The sequence below is a fragment of the Vicugna pacos genome, chromosome 4, assembly GCF_048564905.1.
Source record: "Vicugna pacos chromosome 4, VicPac4, whole genome shotgun sequence".
NCBI lineage: Eukaryota > Metazoa > Chordata > Mammalia > Artiodactyla > Camelidae > Vicugna > Vicugna pacos.
In genome coordinates, this window is record NC_132990.1 from 1275063 (window position 1) to 1294851 (window position 19789).

General features: G+C 46.5%; 1 protein-coding gene and 1 long non-coding RNA gene across 3 annotated transcripts; one reads left to right on the top strand and one right to left on the bottom strand.

Moving 5' to 3' along the window:
- Positions 1–22: 22 nt before the first annotated feature.
- Positions 23–11959, bottom strand: LOC102545363 (MKS transition zone complex subunit 1). 2 transcript variants are annotated; one of them, XM_072959055.1, is made up of 18 exons: positions 11860–11959; positions 11352–11461; positions 10018–10088; positions 9401–9556; positions 7862–7959; positions 7549–7677; positions 7185–7289; positions 6643–6751; positions 6047–6103; positions 4929–4971; positions 4610–4675; positions 3049–3119; positions 2634–2703; positions 2428–2535; positions 1603–1736; positions 1000–1082; positions 817–914; positions 23–721 (listed from the first exon to the last, which is right to left on the bottom strand). In XM_072959055.1, exons 1-18 carry the CDS (start codon positions 11937–11939, stop codon positions 630–632), a joined length of 1680 nt encoding a protein of 559 aa, XP_072815156.1. In that variant the 5' UTR covers positions 11940–11959; the 3' UTR covers positions 23–629. The 2 variants fall into 2 exon arrangements, 1 of the variants encoding a protein (XP_072815156.1); XR_012071791.1 differs by lacking the exon at positions 23–721 and having other exon boundaries at positions 852–914; positions 1000–1183.
- Positions 11960–12834: 875 nt separating this feature from the next.
- LOC140695785 (uncharacterized) lies at positions 12835–19536 on the top strand. Its single transcript, XR_012071604.1, has 3 exons — positions 12835–12972; positions 16101–16190; positions 19147–19536. It is a non-coding gene; the product is annotated as an uncharacterized lncRNA (long non-coding RNA).
- Positions 19537–19789: the final 253 nt, after the last annotated feature.

Below are 19789 nucleotides of genomic sequence, written 5' to 3' on the forward strand. Positions count from 1 at the left end.
CAGAAAATCAGGGGACAGAATATCAGTCAGTATAAAAAGTCTTTATGTAAAAAAACACAATAAAAGATACCAGCCAGCTAGCAGAAAGGACTGGGCACTGCCTTCAGCCTTCATTTACTCCAGAAATAAGTTCTATCGCAAATGTAGCTAGCTCCCGGTAGTAGGGGAGGCTACCCTGGGAAGAGGAGCTGGACTCGGGCCGGGACTGTGAGATCTCTCTCACCTGCCTTCCTTCTCGAGCCTCCGTTCATAAAGCAGGTGTGGAGCGGAAGGCACTGCAGCTCTGCCACTGAGGCTGTGAGACAGGCCGGGAGGAGGCTGAGGCGAGGACAGAATTAACACTGGGCCCACCCCCAAACTGCCCTCAAACCAAAAAGCCTGCCTTGTGACGCCCACTTGCAGTGTCTGACATATGGAGAAGGGGACCACATGAGGGCCACAGGGTCTTCAGCTTTGAAGATGAGGCAGCTGGAGACGAGGCAGGGGGGGCCGGCCTGGGATTCTCTCAGTGATGCCAGCTTTCAGCAGGGCATTGTGATCTCTAATCAGAAAGATGAAGAGGCAGGAGGGCATGGCCTTGGCTACCAGTCGTCTTGTTGTTCTATGTGGAAGGCCAGGGCTGCAGCGAGCTAGCGGACCATGGCTCCCGAGGGGCTCACTAGGTCCTGGGGAAGGCTCTCTCGGGCCTCCTGCATGGGGTGCCGGGCTCGACGGAAGGCCTCTGTGAGGGAAGCAGACACAGGAGTCAGCTGCCATGGTGGCGGGAAATGGGCCCATGTGGATGCTGGGTGGCTGGCTGGGGGAGGGGGAGCCTACCCAGCACATTGTGAATGGAACTCTGCTGGCTGAAACCCTCCAGACGGTCCAACACACTCCGCATCCTCTTCCGCAGGGAACTTGACTCCATGAAGGCCCTGCAGGGGAGCCCGCCACATGGCCACGGCTGCTCTCCAGCCCTTGGGATGAAGAGCCCCAAGGCAGAGGGCCAGGGCCACTCACCTGGACTGCTGCAGACAGTGTAGGCAGAAGGTGACACTGCCCGTGGTCTCCGTGCGGAGTCCAAAGCGGCTCAGACGCTCCCCCTGCGGCATCCAGTTAGCGTCAGGTTTCTGTTGGCTTCTAGACCCCAGGCACCATGCTGGCCTCACTCCCATTCTTATTCCCATTCTTGGGGAGAACAGTTCTGTTGGGGAAACTTCATTCCAACACCCAGACTCCATCACCTCAAGGCTAACATTGGGCTCCCAACTGTAAATCAGGGCACATTCCAACCTCCGTTGAGTACCAGCAGTCTTGTAAGCTGCCTGCCAACCCTCTGATTCTGGAAGCCTCAAGGATGGGCTGGAAGGAGGCGCTGGCTATTCTGACAGGGACCAGGGGAGATCTCTAAGTGCACTGTTTTCCACAGCTCTCCTAGGACAGCGTGTGGATGTCTGTACCTAGTTTAAGATACGGTCAAGACTTCCAGCTGGAGACACAGGAAGGAAGGGACTAAGCAATAATGAAGCAATGGGCAAGAGGCCTTAACCCCGGTTCCACCTTTTCCAGAAGAAACAGGGACATAAGTTCCCAGCATGAAGTCTCCCCAGAGACAAAAGTCACCTTGAAGGTTCCTGGTATCCGCACGTAGGAAAGGTCCTCCAGCTCCAGAGAGCCGCCAATGAAAAACCTCCTCAGCTCAGCCACGGTGCCGAGCTCCAGGGGCCTCCACGTGGAGACTCTCAGGGTGTGTGCGCCTGTGCAGGAAGAGGAGAATGGGGCCGCGGCGGGGACGGGCACGTGGCCCCTTGCTGACTCCCCAGCAACGACACGGGCCTCGCCACCAGTAAAACATCTGGCCTGGTGACGACCTGGCCTCTGGTGAAGGTCATCATGGTGGTTTAGGGTCTCCATTTAGAAATCAATCAGAATTCCAGTTTCTGCTCTGCCAGCTATTACCTGTGCACCAGGACAAGTTTCTCGACCTCTCTGAACCCGTCTCCTCATCTAGCAAAATGGAAATAATAGCAACACCGACGCCTCACCAAGTGGTGGGGAGAATGAAACGAGAAGCACTTAGCACAATGCCTGGCGCACAACAGAAGGCAGGGCTGTTACTTCAGAAAGGCTTCCGATCTACTCAATACACACCCACCAGTAGCCCACTTCCCATGCAGTGCCCCCCTCAAGGCCAGGAGTCAAATCAAGAGTTGCTGGGAGCGGAGACCAGAGCTGCTCAACTTCTCAGGCAGCTGTCCCTTCACCTGGCTGTCTCTAATGGAGAAGGGGAATCTCCCCCAAAGGAGCAAGGAATTGTGCAAGTTAAGTGCTTCCAATTCCCAATCATCCCTACTTCTCACGAGAAGCGGCCAAATCTTCTGAAGTGCTAGTCTTGTTTCTGGGAGCGAGAGCACATAGGCCACATGGAGGGCAGGGACAAGAGGTCACCTGGGGTGGCAGGCAGCACCACAGCCCCGTAGCCTTCCACGCGATACCTCTGCCAGAAGTCGAGTGAGCGGACCTCACAGTAGAGCACAGGCCACTCCGGGAGGGCACCTGCATGAGTAGGAGCAGCAGCCAGGTCACAGGAGGCCTCCCTGGGAGACGGCCTGGCCTGCGGAGACCCACGGCCAGGGACCTGCCAGGCCACTCACCAGCAGATTCATCCTCGTGGAGGAAGGAGGCCTCAAATGTGAATGGGTAGGAGAAGTAAGCCACCTTATCCTAAAAGACAGGAGTATTATTTTATTCTCAGTGTCATGGGGTGGACAGGCCCTCACTGGGAACTTGTTTCCCCTGTGGCCAATGACAAGGTCACCCCCACAAGGGGAAAAGATAAACTATCACCCCAGGTAGGAAGTAAGAGGCTGAGAAGTGAAAGGACACCCAAATCCAAGCTGTGACCATTTTCAAAAAGGTAGAGAGGACCCTGGACGAGGCAGCCCTGCAGAGCCCACAGCGAAGGGCCAGACCCAACAGTGGAACCTTCCCCAGGCTGTCAGCCTGATGCTCGTCAGATGCCATCCCAGGAGTCCTGCTCCTCCCAGGCACCCCCTCCCGTTGCCATACCATTCCCAGGGACTTGGTGGCACAGGTCTGTGTGATTCCTGAGAGCTGCTGGAACGCTGGGCTCGACCAATCTGAAAGCAAAAGACCACACGTAGTAAGTTTACCTGGGAGGAGAGCAAGGAGTTGAGAAAAAGACAAAGTTCCGTTATCCATTCATTCACGCAACAAATCCTCCATTTAGCACGTACTGCGTGTCTGCTATGTGCTATGACCAGTCACCGGGGACATCTTGGTGACCAGAAAGAAAAGCTTCCTATCTCTCATGATGCTAACGTTCTAGTTGGGGGTGGAGGAGAGGTGGTGCAGACAACAAACCAACCAATAAGAGACTATTAGGTGGTAATAAATGCTAAACTAAAAATAAAACAGGGTGAAGGAGTGACTGAGTGACTTGGATGCTCATTTAGACCACATAGGGAGGGAACACCACTCAGAGAGGACACTTAGGCTGAGGCCTAAACTCAAGCAGAACCACTCATGCAAAGATATGACACAAAAGGTTTCAGACAAAGGAAATGGTTCTGAAAAGGCCACAGATGGGCATTCAAGAATAGAAAGAAAGCATGACCAGAATGTTGTAAGGGAGAGAGAGGCAGGGGCCAGCTCCTTCAGGGAATGGAGTTTGGATTTTGCTTTAAGTAAGAAGGGAAGCTGTTGGGGTTTTAAGTTCAAGAGAGACAACTGGTTTGCATTTTTAAAGGCTCAATGTGGCAATGATATATGCGGCAAATGAACTGTTCCTCTCGGGAGCAAGACAGGAAGCAAGAGGGTAAGTTAGAAACTAAATGCTTTGGCCTAAGCAAGAGATGCTTGGTGGCTTGGTCCAGGATGCTCGAGAAGACAGATGATTCAGGACATCTTCTGGAGACAGAACTGACAGGAACTGGAGGTAGAGTGACCGGATGCAGGCAGCCAGAGAAAGTGAGGAATCAAGGATGCTTCCTAGGTTTCTGGCATCAGCTACTATGCAGATGACAACGCCATTCTGCTAAGTGGGGGAAGACAATGAGGGCGGGTTTGAGGCAAGAGGAGGAATTAAGAGTTCTCTTGGTCATGTTAAGCAGAAATGACAAAGAAGTAATTGTACAGGAGTCTAGAGTTCAGGGGAGAGGCTAAGGCTACAGAGAATCCGGGTGTCTGAGACATACAAGCAGTATTGAAGCCATGGGATGGATGAAGCCATCTAGAAAGACCTAGAAAGACTGTAGAGAGAGAGAGTAATAGAAGGCCAGGCCCGGCCTTGGATACGCTAATAATTCTAGATCAACAGAAGATGAGGAAACAGCCAAGGAGGCCTCTGAGCCACCAATGAAAGGAGGAGCATGGAGCCAGAAGCCAAGAGGAGGGTTCCAGCGAGGAAAGTGGGCTGTGGCAAATGCTTCTGAGAGACAAGCAGGGTGAAAGCAGACGTCACCACAGGATTCATATCTTGGAAGTGATCTATGACCCTGAAAAGAACAGCGACAATTTTAGTGGAGGAGTGGGGAAGGGAGCCTGACTGAATGCCTCTGGAAAACTGTCAGAATGCGTACAAAAAGAGAGACTTAGGAACATTACTTACTAGTAGTTGGCAGTTCCACAAAGAAGTGCACGTAGAGATTGTCATACTCATAGCCTTGGGCTGAAACTAAGAAAACAGGAAACGGTTTCAGCTTATTTTCCTATCACCCTTAGCACCCGACCCAGTCCTGAAGGGCCCACACACTTGGAAAAATAAGTTCCTCGAGAGCCAGGAACTCTGTCTCCAGGAAGGACTCACACCTGAGCCTCCCAAGTGCTGCGGACAACCCAAGGCGTCCACTGGGGTGGGGCGGCTCACTCCACAGCTCCATCCCGCCCCGGCCGAGCATCAAGGGATCTCCATCTGGTAAGACACTTACCTACCTCTCCATTTACAAAAAGCCGCAGAGCACCGGGGACAGTCTGAGGCAGAGAGAAGTGGGAACAGGTCAGGAGGTCTGAGGGCACCGGCACCCCTCCTCCAGCCCGCGGGCAAACCCCCGGGAGACCTGACGCTGGACGTCAGACCCACGTGTTTGACTGTCACACTTCCGCCCTACCAGCCACTTCTCCACAGATCTGTTCCCTCCATTTCTAAAACATGTAACACAGTGGGGAAAGGACCTAATTTAAATGGTGGGGAGGGCAACAAAGTATGAATATTTTCGAGAAGAGCCAAGAGAAGCATCCACAGCTGCCTTGTGCCGTATAGTGAGAACTAGAGAGCCCTGCTCCCTGTAAAGGGCTGCGGTCCAGGAACTAGGCAGTTTCCTTTTCTCATCACTTGTGTATCTACCTTATCCAGCTTTTTAACACCGCACATCTGATGTTAATGCAATGTAAAAAATAATGAAAGTTCATCTGTTAGAGAGAGAGAGGGAGACCACTGGGTAATTTCATCCTTGTTTCCAGATCTAGAAATGGAACTCTTGCAGTAAGACACAGAGTAGGACCACAGAATAACTAACTCACACTATTCTGTTTTGTTTTTTAAGAGCCAAACTATTTGACAAACAAAAATGACAGCCCATCTCTCCGGGGCACTTAGGAAGAATGGCGACATGAAGAGTAAGGAAGACATTTTTCCTTCCTATATTTATAAAATTAATTATAAAGTAATAAATAAATACACTGCCACTGATAAGAACTCAAAAGTATCTAAGTTTAGAGAATAAAAAGTAAACATTCCTAATTTAACCCTCTCACCACACAACAGCCATCTGCCATCTTCCAACCCGCCCACTCCCCAGAGAAAGTCGCCCATAGTGTGTGTCCCCTTTGGGACCTTCTTCTACAGGTTAACAGTTCTAGATCAACATGCAATGTTTTTAAAACATAACAAGGATTATACTCCACATGCTAATTTTCACTTCCTTTTTACACTGAGGAGTATGTCTTGGGGGCCTTGAGGAGAAGACGACACTCAGGGATGGTCAGAACACTCCAGCTGAACACACCCGCCGGCGGGGCTGGGGCTACAGGACGCCGGGCTCCTCACCGTCTCAAAGTCGGTGCCCACGAGGCTGCTGAGGTACTCCTTGTGGCGGCCATACAGCTGAGGAGACAAACCAAACCAGAACTTGAGAGGTGACCCCAGCCAGACCGGGGTTCAGTTCCAAATGGGAGGGAGACAAGCAGCAGGAGTGGGAACTGCCACCAAGAGCCGGAGGCTGAGCATCCCAGCCGCTGCCAGCTTCGTCTCAGTGAGGCCCGGAGGGTGCGGAGTCCGCGGGTCTGGGACCAGCCTGGCTCTCACGCTTACGTGACCTTGGGCAGAACGCTTAGCTGCTTCTCAGTCTCCATTTCCTCGTTTATAAAATGGTAACAATAAAAGTATTCACCGCAGAGGGCTGTGGTACAGTCTAAATAAACTAAAGCATGTGAAGGGCCTTGCGTGGAGCATGGTAAATGCTCAAGTAAATGGTCATTATTATGATGATCTTACAACAGGATCAAAAGCGTGTATGTGAGATGTCAGCGGCGATTCCTAAGTCAGGAGGGGCCGTTAAGAGCGAGACCTCGCAGCTGCAGACCTCAGCCTTGGACGTGGCCTCACTCCCCGCTCTCTGGTACTTGGGACGAACCAGCTCTTACGTCCTTGAACACACGCTGCTCCCGCTCCTCCTCCTCAGGCTGTGCGAGGGACGACACGTTGTCAATCGTATACTTCCACAGCTCCGGCTTCTCCCCCTCTGTCTCAATTCTGTAAAGTCGAAGCCACAAAAGGGCTAACTCTGATGACAGGAGATGGGGCCCTGCAGACCCAGCCCGGGGATGAGCCGAGTTGCGGTTCTGTTACTCTAAGACAGAAGAGGTCAGCCCGGAGGAAAAGCCCTGGCCAAGCCCATTGCGCCCCGTCTGGGTCAGTCCCTGCGTGCAGCAGCGCAGAGAATTATTTTCACTGAACTACACTGCTGAAGTCATCACTTTCAAATCAGTGTAGCTGCACATTTTCTGAGAACAGGATGCCCAGTGTCCTAAGGGTCTATGGCCTGGAAGAGAATATGAACCCCCGGCCGGGAATTTAAGAGTTAGAACAGACGAAGGGCTTTCTGAGACTCTCCTCAACCAGGGGCAAGAAGGGAAGACAAGGAAAGGAGTGCCGGTGTCCACTGTCCCCTTCCTCCTCTCCTCACCTGTAGGGTCCTTTGAGGCCAGTGAAGTCAGGTTTTACTGTGATCACACCATTGCTGTCCACCTTCAGAGTACAGAGGACGTGTTCATACTTCTTATAGCCAAGCCTAGAAACCAGGGAATCCACACCAGGGTTCAAGGTCACTGGTCCCACCTCCAGGGAAAGAGGAAGAGGTATGCAGCCCACGTCAGAGAGGACAGAGGCTGTAGTGAGAACTGTCATGGCAAAATACTTTCTTCCAAAGAGAAAAAAGAAGAAAACAGTCCCTCCCTCCCACATACCTGGGATGACTACAACAGGGGGTGGCGGGTAGGGAAAGGAGGAAGGATGAGGGTCTGAGCCGGGCCACGAGGGGCTGCACTCACTTTCCATAGGGCCCCAGGTCTGCCATGATGTACATCGTCTGAAGAGGGGTGTTGATGACATGATTGTTCCTCACAAACTCTTCTGAGGGCTCCCAGATGACGATTCGTGACTTAAGGATGCCACCCTCCCTGGGAGACACCACAGGAAGGGTCACTCCCCTGGCCCCCCAAGAAGAGCCTGAAGGAGGAACATAGGGGAGCACACCAGGGTGGGGGCCTCCACAGAATGGGACACTTGAGTCAGCAGGCAGACAGAACACTGGCCTGGAAGGACCACAAAGGCCCCCCAGCCGCCATCCACACTGGTACTCACATCCCTCGCCTGTCTTGCCGGCGCCGCCTGACATTTGCCATTCGCTCGACCAGGAAGGATGGCATCTCACTGGCTGCGGTGGTCATTTTCTGACAGTGCTGGGAAAACAGGGCAGCCCTGTGTAAGCCATCTGGTCAGGGCCACATGGGACCAAGCACCTGGAGGGAAGTCCTCCTTCTGAAACCTCACCCGAGACCTGACCCTAAGAGGCACAGCCACCTCACAGTTACACATGTTAATGGAGGGGACAACCCAAAGGAGAGTCCAACCAAGCCTTGGTTTGCCCTAAGATTTCAGCAGCATCCTACCCTTCAGAAATGAATTTATTTGTGCTAATATTAAAATGAGCCTGCAGTCTCTAAGCACATACCACCAAAAAGTTGGGTGAGTCTGCCTGCTAGACGTTGACATTCACTAGGTAGCTGGAAGATGCCACATGTAATACAAGTGTTCTGTAGAGAATCCGCACATGGGTAATGAACACTTCACTGTAATTTTCTTTACCAAAACAGACAACCCAAACTTTGTATCTACCAACCCACAGCTTTCCTAATAAAAGCATCAACCTTTCAAAAACGTTCACCTAACACCTGCTCCTTGCAGAAATCTACAAGGTCACAGACAAAAATCAGAAAATACACGCTCTACTCTCCCTCAAGGAGTTTGAAATCTCACTAAAAAGAATACATCATGCAGTGACTGAAGAAAAGGTAAAACTGAAGTCCCCGAGGGCATGTTGTCACAGGCAAAATGAGGACATAAGCCATTCCCTGTGTTGTACTGAATTCCTCTTAAAACTCATATATACTCAGTTTTGGCTGAATCCATGTTGAATTTGATCTATATGGTTCTAGACTCCACCCACCTGTCTGATCTCACGATGCATGGAGGAAAAGCCCAGTGGCTGTTTCTCCCAATTTACAGTCTGCAAGTCTAGCATTAGAGATACTGCCACATTTCTATGGACACTTTAAATGATCTCCAGGACCCTTTTGGGCAAGTGGCTTGACAGGGAAGTCCCCACTGCAAGCGCATCTCACCACGATGCCATGTACCTCCGGCAGGCAGCCATACACAAAAGGCTGAGTTTGGCAGGAGACCTGCCACCATCTCCCTGCCAAATGGTCTCTCGTGACTCAGAGTCTCAAACTTGCCTTAAACAGAGGGGAAAAGCCCCTTTCTGAGATGAGTTTCTTGGCCCAACTGTGCTTTGTACAAACACAATCTTTGTCTGTTTCGGTCTTGTGGGTTTTGAGAAGCAGCTGCTGAATTGTGGTGAAAAATTAAAAATAAAATAAAATAAAAATAGAGACACTGCTGGCTCCCCCAGTCCCTCCAGCAGGTGGAGCAGGGAGCTGCAGCCACAGCACCTGCGGACTGTGCCCACCTACTCTGGCCTGGCTGCCAGCGGCACACCGTGGCTCCTAGACAGGCTCTCCATCTCCCCTGAACAGGCTTCTGTCTTAACAGACAGTGGGGCCAGAAAGCTAGGGAAGGCAAAGGTGAAGGGAGCTATGGGACTTGGGAAAAGAACAATACCTCCTCCAAGTTGGTGAATCTGTCAGAGTCAGTGTAAGTAAAGATTCGTCGGTTCTTCCTGCCATCCGAATCCTCCAGCTTCAGAATCTCTTGACGGTACTGATGATCCAAAGGACTCTGGCAGGCTGCTTCATTTTGATACAGATCTACTTCAAACTGAGGTCACAAGGAAACAGAGATCTACTAAGAATAGGTCAAATTTTTTTCCTGTAACTGGTCAAATCAGCTCTATAGAGATGATGCAATCCAACACGTTTTCACAACCAACTCTCATTTGTCTAAACTAATGGAGGACAGGGGATCCAAAGGAGATTAGAGCTAAAAGGAACCAGAGTGATAGTCTAATTCAACTCTACTGTTACAGAATTGACATAGCAAAACAGTAATTCTTTCTGTGGCCCAGAGGTGGAAAGTGCCTTAGCCAGGATCACAAAACTGGGTAGTGGCAGGCATGATGTTACACTGACCCCGTGAATACAGCAGTGGGAAGTATAAAACTGCTACAACCTTCTGGAAATCAGTTTGGCGATATGGATCAAGAATCTTTCCCAGCTACCAGCCAGGTGGGAGGTGGACCAGGTGGAGGTAGACTGAGCAGACAAGTGGCACTGGCTCACCTGGCTAAAGAGCTTCTCTTGCCACCCAATCACAGCCTCCTCCTCTTCATCTTCATCTGGGCGGTGTCCACCTCCAAAGACAACAGAGAGTCAATTGTTTGAGCCAAACCAGCACCACTTCTTGCTCTGTAGTTGGTTATAACCAAAGTCCCTGCTCTTACATTTGCCACAAAACCTGTTGGAACTCACTGGTTTATTAAGCACTCACCCTAGACTCACTCTAGAGATGCTGTGGATATGTGTAGAAGCCAAGATTAGGACCTAAGAAGTCTTAATCACTAATCTGGATAAATGGAAGTCATGCCTTCCAGGAATTATTTATTCTAACTCAGTGTGAGGCACTGAAATTTAGAAATAGGCTGAATGGCTCTTCCTCAATCCCAACTGTCAATATTTGCTAGAAAAAAAACTGTGGTGTTTTTATCTTTACTATTCCTGAAACCATATATCTAGAATCAAACACTGTAACCTTAAGAGACTAAGCATTAGTAAAGAAAAGGAAAGTCGAATAACTTTTATTTTAAATCTTGTCTGCAGTTAGTATTTATTCTTTTCAGATTGTACATTCATATCCTTCGCCCATTTTCTTTCTTTTTTTTTTTTTAATGGAGGTACTGGGAGTCAAACCCAGGATCTCATACATGCTAAGCATGGGCTCTACCCTCCCTGCAAAGAACAGATTTTTTTTAAAGAACCAAATCTAATACATATACTCCTGGCTGGGTATGCCTTTTTCAAAGATACATGCTTCACAACCCACCAGCTCACACTCTAGCTCAGAAATATTTTTGAACAGACAACAAAAGCAGAGAGAGCAGTGACCTAACACAAACACAATGTCCTCTCTTGCTCACTTTTCTGGCTTCCCAGATAAGGAAAACTGCAAGAGTAAAAATGATGTTCATATATACATTTCCCAAGCAGACCCCCATTTGTAAATTGTTTTGAAAAGGGTTTGTAAGTATATTTCAAGCCTGGAGCATTCTTTCTTAGAAAAAAAAATGCCACAAATGGTATTTAGGTTGACAGGCAAATTTATAACATATCTAAAGTATGGTATTTGCTATTTCACTACATTTGACCACAATTCAGATCAGTATCTTGATGGCAGGAATTACACTTATTCAATTTTTATGCAACATAATGTAGTTTAAACTGCCTGGGATCAAATCCTGGCTTCAACACTTACCAGCCATGTGACCTTGGACAAGAAACTCAACCTCTTTATGCCTTTCCTCAGACTACAGACCTGGGTCTACTTTGTCTTAAGAGGTAACCTCACCCTAGGCCCTTCCCCAGATCCCCAAGGGGCCACATCACCACCATACACCCACTGGCGGTTGGGGGAGGCCTAAAAGTGGCCAAGTCTATGAGGTCCTTTCCGGGCTGGGCAGCAGGCTGGTAATGGAGGTAGTTGCTTGATGTGATTCTTTGCAGGTGGACTCTGCCAGGGAAAGAGAAGCCCAAAATACCCGTTACAAGACACACAACCAGGAGATAAACACAGAGCAAAAACGGGGGAAACAAAACACAGTAGAGGGGAGGGCTAAGGCAACAGAGAGGGAGGTGAGTGGGGCACGGGGTCCTAAGGAGAAGAGTAAGGATGAGAAAGTACACTGGGGACACAGGGCTCCGAGGAATGTGGGAAAGGAAAGGTCCTGAAAGGGTGGGTCTGGAAGCTGTGAGTTGAAGAGGGTTCCGGGTGGTGAGGGAGACGCGGGGAGACCGGGCAGAGGTCAGGATTGCAAACGGAAGTAGGGGCCCTGAACAACCGAGAACTGTAGTTCAGGTTCCAACAATCTGAGAGCATAAAAGCACGGAGCTCTGAGGCAACGCGACTACCGGAGGCGGAGGTTGCGCACGGGGTCCCGGGAGCGATACACGGCCTCTCCGGTGTCTGTGCTCCAGGCGGCCTCCGCCATGACAGCTGCGCCGCGCCGCGCCGGGGCCGGAAAGCGCGTCGCCCCAGTCCCCCTGGCAACGGGGGCGCTGGGTTTGGGAGGCGGCGGAGGCGCTGCGCGCGCAACTCGCGGTTCCCCACGCGCCGCCGCAGCCGCCTGCCCAGCGCGGGCGCAACCCGGGCGGAGCCCCGTTATGCGCTCAAGCCGGGGTCCTTTTGGGGTCACCGCTTAGAACGTGTGCGAACGAAGCGCGCTTATACCCAAGGCCAGGCTTGATGCACTTTACAAACGAGGAAACTAAAGCAGAACCATCGGCCCCTTTTACAGAGATTCAGACAGAAATGGTGATGGAGGCCAAACCCAAGTGTCCTGAGTTCTCAGCTACTAGTTTTTCTGCCACACGACTCGGCCTTCCACTGAATGCTGGGAAACTTTGGCCTGTAAATCAGTGGACGTGACTCACAGAATGTACCCATTCTTCCCCCCTCACCAGGGGAGGTGATGACAATTACTCAGACATGAAGATACATTCTTGGAAGAAAACGAAAATGTCAGGAGATTTAATAATCCTTGTGTTGGCATTCACTGAATCAGAGAAAGAAAAAACAAGGAAGCTAACAGTAAGGAAGGAAAATGTGTTATTATTGCACTGGTTTTTCCCCTGCGTGTGTTATTTCCGGATTTTTAAGCCACCTTAGATGGCCACCTAAGCCACCTCAGGAATAGCCAACAAAATGCCATTCCGAAGACGTGCTTCATTGGCCTGTCAAAGGCAGGACACACTGTAACCTCGAGTCTGGCTCTCTGGCACCTTGGGGATGTCAACAGTTACCAGCCTTTGACATTTACTGCTCCTCCAACAGAGTAAACAATTGTCCCCTGAACTCAAGAATATAATGTCAGTTTGATTATATGGCGTTGGGAGCCCTAAGCAACAATGCTACTGTTGTTTAACACCAAGGACTCACCATAACAATAACCCTATTTATTTAAGATCTTCTACAGCCTGGGCACTCTGTTTCCATTGTCCCCAGTCCTCCTAGAAACCCTTTAAGTAAGTATTGTGTTCTTTTGGTTTGGTTTGGTTTGGGTTTGGTTTTTTTTTAAGATTTTATCTTTTTTTATAGTCAGTTTACAATGTATCAATTTCTGATGTACAGCATAATATTTCAGTCATACATATACATACATGTATTCATTTTCATTATAGGTTACTGCAAGATACTGAATATAGTTTCCTATGCTATACAGAAGAAACTTGTTTATCTATTTTATATATAGTAGTTAGTATTTGTAAATCTCAAACTCCCAATTTATCTCTTCTCACCCCCTTTCCCCCTTGCTAACCATAAGTTTATTTATTATGTCTGTGAGTCTGTTTCTGTTTTGTAGATAAGTTCATTTGTGTCTTCTTTTTTTCTTTTCTTTTTAGATTCCACATAGAGTGGTATCATATGGTATTTTTCTTTCTCTTTCTGGCTTACTTCACTTAGAATGACAATCTCCAGGTCCATCCATGTTGCGGCAAGTGACATTATTTTATTCTTTTTTATGGCTGAGTAGAATTCCATCGTATAAATATACCATGACTTCTTTATCCAGTCATCTGTTAATGGACATTTAGTTTATTTCCATATCTTGGCTATTGTATTCAGTGCCACTATGAACACTGGGGTGCACGTATCTTTTCAAATTAGACTTCTTTCTGGATATATGCCCAGGAGTGGGATTGCTGGGCCATATGGTAAATCTATTTTTAGTTTTTGGAGGAATCTCCATACTGTTTTCCATAATAGTTGCACCAAACTACATTCCTACCAACAGTGTAAAGGGTTCCCTTTTCTCCACAGCCTCTCCAGCATTTATTGTTTGTGGACTTTTGAATGATGGCCATTCTGACTGGTGTGAGGTGATATCTCATTGTAGTTTTGATTTGCATTTCTTTGATAATTAGTGATATTGAGCATTTTTTCATGTGTCTGTTGTCCGTTTGTATGTCTTCACTTGAGAATTGCTTGTTTAGGTCTTCTGCCCATTTTTGAACTGGGTTGTTTGTTTTTCTGTTATTGAGTTATATGAGTTGTTTGTATATTCTGGAAATTAGGCCCTTGTCAGTCATATCATTTGCACATATTTTCTCCCATTCTGTAGGTTGTCTTTTTGTTTTGCTTATGATTTCCTTTGCTGTGCAAAAGCTTATGTTTAATTAAGTCCATTTGTTTATTTTTGCTTTTATTTCTATTGCCTGGGTAGACTGCCCTAGAAGAACATTGCTGAGATTTATGTCAGAAAATATTTTGCCTGTGTTTTCTTCTAGGAAGTTTATAGTGTCTTGTCTTATGTTTAAGTCTTTAAGCCATTTTGAGTTTATTTTTGTGTATGGTATGAGGGATCCACCAGGTTTTTTTGTGGAATTGACAAGCTGATTCTAAAGTTTACATGGAAATGGAAAAGACTTAGATAGCCAAAAAAAAAAGTGACAAAGAAAAACAAAGTTGAGGACTTATATTTAATTTCTAGACAATACAAAAATATAATAATCACTAAATTGTTCTATTGGCATAAAAATAGACATATAGATCAATGAGACAGAGAGTCCAAAATATATACAATCGATCTTTGACAGAATTCTAAAAATAATTCAATGGAGAAAGAATAATATTCTCAACAAATATGGTAGAACTTTATATCCATTTGTAAAATACAAAAACAAAAATTTTAATTCTTTACCTTACACAATTTAGTAAGTTAAAGCAAAATGGATCATAGAGCTAAAAGTAAGAAATACAGCTACAAAACTACCAGACAAAAATACAAGAGAAAATATTTGCTCTGAGTTAGGTAAATATTTTTTTAGATAGGACTCAAAATATACAAAATATCAAAGAAAAAATTAATAAATTACTCTTCATCAAAATGAAAAACTTTTATTCTTAGAGAACACTTGTTAAGAAAAAGACAAGAAACACACTGGAAAAAAACTTTACAAAACGTATATCTGATAAAGGACTTATATCCATGAAAAAAAAAAAGTACCTTTACAACTTGGTAATCATCAAACAAACAATCTTACTTTTAAATGGTCAAAAGATTTGAACAGGCACTTCACCAAAGGTACATGATTGGCAATAAGTCTGTGAAAAGATGTTCAACATCATTAGTTATCAATGAAATGCATATTAAAACCATAATAAGATACCACTACACACCTATTCTACCTCTTAGAATGCTAAAATTTAATAGGTAGACAATACCAGATGCTGGTGAAGATGTGAAGCAACTCAGACTCGTGAAATTGCTGGTCAGAGTACAAAATAGTACAGCTGCTTTGGAAAAATGGACATTTCTTATAAAGTGAAACATTTACCTACCTTAAGATCTAGCACTCCCACTCTTAATTGTTTACTCAAGAGCAGTAACAACACATGTCCATACAAAGACCCAGACGTAAATATGCATAGCAATTTATTCATACTAGTAAAGATGGGAAGGAGTGCAAACGTCCACCAACATGTAAATATTTAAACAAATTGTATGATATCGACAATTGTATAATATCTATACAATGGGATACTACTCCACAATAAAAACGAGGTAAATACTGCTACAGAAAACCACTAGGATGAATCTCAAAAATCATTATGCTAAGCGGAAGAAAGCAGCTGGACGCAGAAGGCTACATACCATGTGGTTTCTTTTATATGACGTTCTAGAAAAAAGGAAAACTATAAAGATGGAACACAGATCAGTGGTCACCTGGGGTTGGATCTGGGAATAGGGTTTGACTATAAAGAGGCAGAATAAGAGAATTTAGGAGGTAAGGGAGCTATCCTGTATGGAACTAGGCATTTATTAAAAATCTACAGAATTGTGGGTCACAGTGAGTGGATGTCACTGTATGTAACATTTAAACTATTAACCAAGTTATGAGAAGGACTCAAATTGGAATGCAGGCTATGAAACGGAATCCAACTGTAACTGTGTTACAAAATACTTACATAACCACACTGAAGGGAGTGAGAAAGAAAGGAGCCAACCGAAATAACTCTGGAAAGCAGTGTTTTAATGGAAACTGAAGGCTAAAGACAAAAAACTGTCCACAAACGCCCTACTCAAGTTGGCAAATTTCTTTCTCAAAGGGGTATGAGTTTCAATTCTGAAACCATTTTCTATGTATACTAGGGTTGAACAAATAATAAACTACTGGACATAACAAGAGCCATGTTTCTGACTGTCTGAGAAAGAAATTACAAGCAAGGAAAGGAGGTAAAGGTAAGAATGAACCCTGTGGTGCCTAATCAGAGTTAGCAATAAAACCCCTGGGTATTTTAAAAGATATGTATAAAGACAGAGTCAGACATGAAATACGAATTTTAAGTATGTATGAGTACTACCCATCCACACGGTACCTAGCTCTGCCCACTGACAGAGTCCAGAAGCAGTTACTCTCCAGCAGAAATGAGCATTCCCAGTACCCAGACTTGGTTTCTAAATATCATTCTCCATCAGAAGGAATCAGGGCTCCTTGGAGAAATGATTGATTTCCTGGAAGAAATGGAATGGAACCTCATGGGAACTCATACTGTTGGGCTAGATAGCTTCCATCAGCCAAGGGCAGTCCGGGATGAGCTGTTATGCTCAGCATCTGGTCAAGGGAACCTGGGCAGGGCACTAACAATATCTGCTACAAGTATGCTTTGGAGAGGTTAATCCCAGAAAACTCTGGTGTGGGAGTGTTACTTACGGGCCAGCTTATTCAGGGCACCAAGAGAGTGCGCATCCGCACCTTTCCCCAGCCCCTTCCAGGCAGTGTGTCAACAGGCAGAACAGGTGGGACTGCGCAGGTATTATTACCACATGGACATCACCCGAATCAGAGGAGAATAAAATAGGTCAGCAGGACCCAGAAACTCAGCCTCTGAAACAGTTCATTTGTAAGTCCTAGCCAGATCTCAAATGCCTTTTCTTAAGAAACATGCTCAGCTTTTGACAATTAATTGCTTTATCGTGGGCAGCCCCATTTTCTGTACAGTGCGTCCCAACAAGTTAGCGCAGGTCTTCAGTGGCATGTCAAGACTTGGAGCAACAGGAGTGTTCTAAATGGCAGAACTCTGAGAACGTTGGTTCCTATGGCCTCTCCCCCTTTAAGAAGAGGTTTCAATTTTTGGAAACACAGGGACTTAAAAATTTACCTTCCATGTTTCTCCTCTTGGTGTTCTCCTGGAAATATAAAGAAATTAATCTCTTCAATACATTCTAATAAATGGCAGAACTTTCTGCCAACTCTAAGATTATTTCAAGTTTAATCTCATTAAAATCCATTGACTTTTCCCAAAGTAGCGATGATCTTTTAAAAGTCTATATTCAAAGACAAACTTATGGTTATCAGAGGGGGAAAGGAGGTGGGGAGGGATAAATTGGGAATTTGGGATTTGTAGATACTACCATTTTTATATTTCAGATGATCAAAAATGTGGAACAGAGATTGACTGCACAACAATGTGAATATACTTAATACTGAACTTAAAATTGTTAAGATGGTAAATTTTATGTTTTGTGTATTTTACCACAATTTTTTAAAAAAGAAAAATAACAAAAATGACAACAAAAATATGGAAACATAGGATAATGACCACCCATTATTGTATCCCGCATCCACCTTGAACATTTCCCTATTAGCTAAGCCAATTTGAGTTGAGTTTTTGGTAACTTGGACCCAGCAAATGCATGCTAAGTGTTGCAGAATTTGGTGCCAGTAAGTAGGAATGCTGTAATGAACAGATCTGAAACTTGATGGAATGGGCCGACCTGGAGAGATAGGGCTTGATCCTGGCTTAGAAAGTTAGCAGTCCTCTTTAGGTGGTTGTGAAATAATTGGCTTGTCTGCCTCTTGAAGTTTAATATGCAAAAAATCGCCTGGGGATCTTGTTCAAATGAGGATTCCGATCAGTAGGTCTAGGGAGGGAACTGAGTCTGTACTTCTGACAGGCTCCCAGGTGATGCGAACACTGCTGATCCATGGACCACACTCTGTATAGCAAGGAGTTAAACTGATGTGTCCTGAAAGAGGGTTCATGTACAACGCTTGCTGTTGCATTAGGAGGATGGGGAAATTTCAGGGTGTAGGATTGTCAGCAACTTCTTTTAGTCCATCAGCCCATGGTGATACAGCTTAATTGTATTAAGAAGAGGAACTTCTACATTAGATTTCTTGGAGAATTTTAAAAGACAAAAATAGCAAAGGAAATCCAGGGTTATGTGAACACTGAAACTATCCCACAAAGGGGAATGATCAGAGCTACACTTGTTGGAGCCATGATCTCTTGCTCCAGATGCAGCGATGAGCCAAAAATTTGCAGATCCCTAATCTGAGACTGTAGGCTTCTATTTTATTTTTGTAGATTTTATAAGTTCCAGGAAGGCTGAATCAAAGACAGGTTACACTCTCACACTTTGCAGTCATACAATTAAAAATGTTATTTAAAAAAATTATTGTCAACTCTAAGCTCCACAGAGGCAGAAGTCAGATCTATCTTGAGTCCCAAGATCTCAGAACATCAGTGCCTGGCACGTACATGATAGACACTTGCTCAATAAGTGAACAATTACCTTTTTCTATATTTTTCTGCCCCACTGATCAGTGAGCTTATTAAGAGGAAGAACCAGGCTCGATTTATCTTTGTGTCTTCGGGGCACCCAAACGATTGCTCAATGCAGAATTATTTGAATTGTCCTGGACTGAATTAAATTATCAGGAGTAGCAGTGCCCCAGGCACTGGGCTGGGATTCAGGGGGGAAATTCTAGGCTTTGGCCAGGGGAAGCTAAGAGTGAGGTCATTGACTCAGGGGGCCCAGGTACTTGGATTAAGGTGAGCCTCCTAGAGTTTGCAACCAGAAGGGAAAAGAGAAAACGTGAGTAACTGTCAGCACTGCAGGCTGGTTTTAGGATGTGAGGCTAGGAAACCCTGCTAGGCTATGTTCCGGGAGACAGGCATCACCCCTGGGCAGTAGCCAGGCCCACGGGGACTTCTGAGAAGTGGCAGCATCTAGCCTGAGTGGCCGAGTTCAAGAGAAGAAATCCTGTGTGGGCAGCTGCTGTCCTTAGGCTGGAGACAGTGTTTTGCACATCCACACCACCCCCAGATGGAAAAACGAGAGCTGCCTAGCTTTGCTGGGGAGATAGGGTAGAGCCTACAGTCCCTATGAACTCTTTCTTTCTCCTCATCAGAAGCAGCCCATGGTGGGAGGGACCCGCATCGTCACCAGGACCAACCGGAAGTCCAGCAGCAGAAGCCAAAAAAGAAAAGAAAAGAAAGGAAACTTTCCATTCCTCCCCCCTACCCCCGAGCCTGTGAAATGCAACCCAGCAGAGAGGACGTGGGTCTTAGGTTTAGCTTCTGGCCTCCTCAGTAACTGGGGATTCAGATGAGGCAGCGAACAGACAGCATGCCTCAAGAACAAGTTTATGCTGAAGTAGCTGCTCACTATTATTATTATTTAAATTGTCCTGGACTGAATTAAATTATCAGGAGTAGCAGTGCCCCAGGCACTGGGCTGGGATTCAGGGGGGAAATTCATGACTAAGAACTCATCTCCATATTCATCGCTTACCCATGAATCATGCTTTCCATGTCTGCATCCATGGTGGCAGTTGGCTGTCACAGCGCCTCGTGATACAGGCTGGCACTATTGTTCCCAGTGGCCAGAGGAGGAAGGCGAGGTTCAGAGACGGAGTGACTGCCTGGGGTCACACATCTACTGAGCAGAGTTGTCGGGACCCAGGGAGATAGATCTTCTGACCTCACTCCAGGCTCACTCTCCACAGCACATGCTACCTAAGCTGGCTGGACGCCTCCCCGGGATAGCCGGAG

What these genes read in the sequence shown, in the direction of transcription:
- LOC102545363 (XM_072959055.1), bottom strand. Translation starts at nt 11,939, where the DNA reads ATGGCGGAGGCCGCCTGGAGCACAGACACCGGAGAGGCCGTGTATCGC. An exon ending in GTGCGCAACCTCCGCCTCCG is followed by an intron (nt 11,462 to 11,859) that starts GTAGTCGCGTTG and finishes TTTCCCTGGCAG; the next exon opens with AGTCCACCTGCAAAGAATCA. An exon ending in CCACCAAGTCCCTGGGAATG is followed by an intron (nt 2,704 to 3,048) that starts GTATGGCAACGG and finishes CCTGTCTTTTAG; the next exon opens with GATAAGGTGGCTTACTTCTC.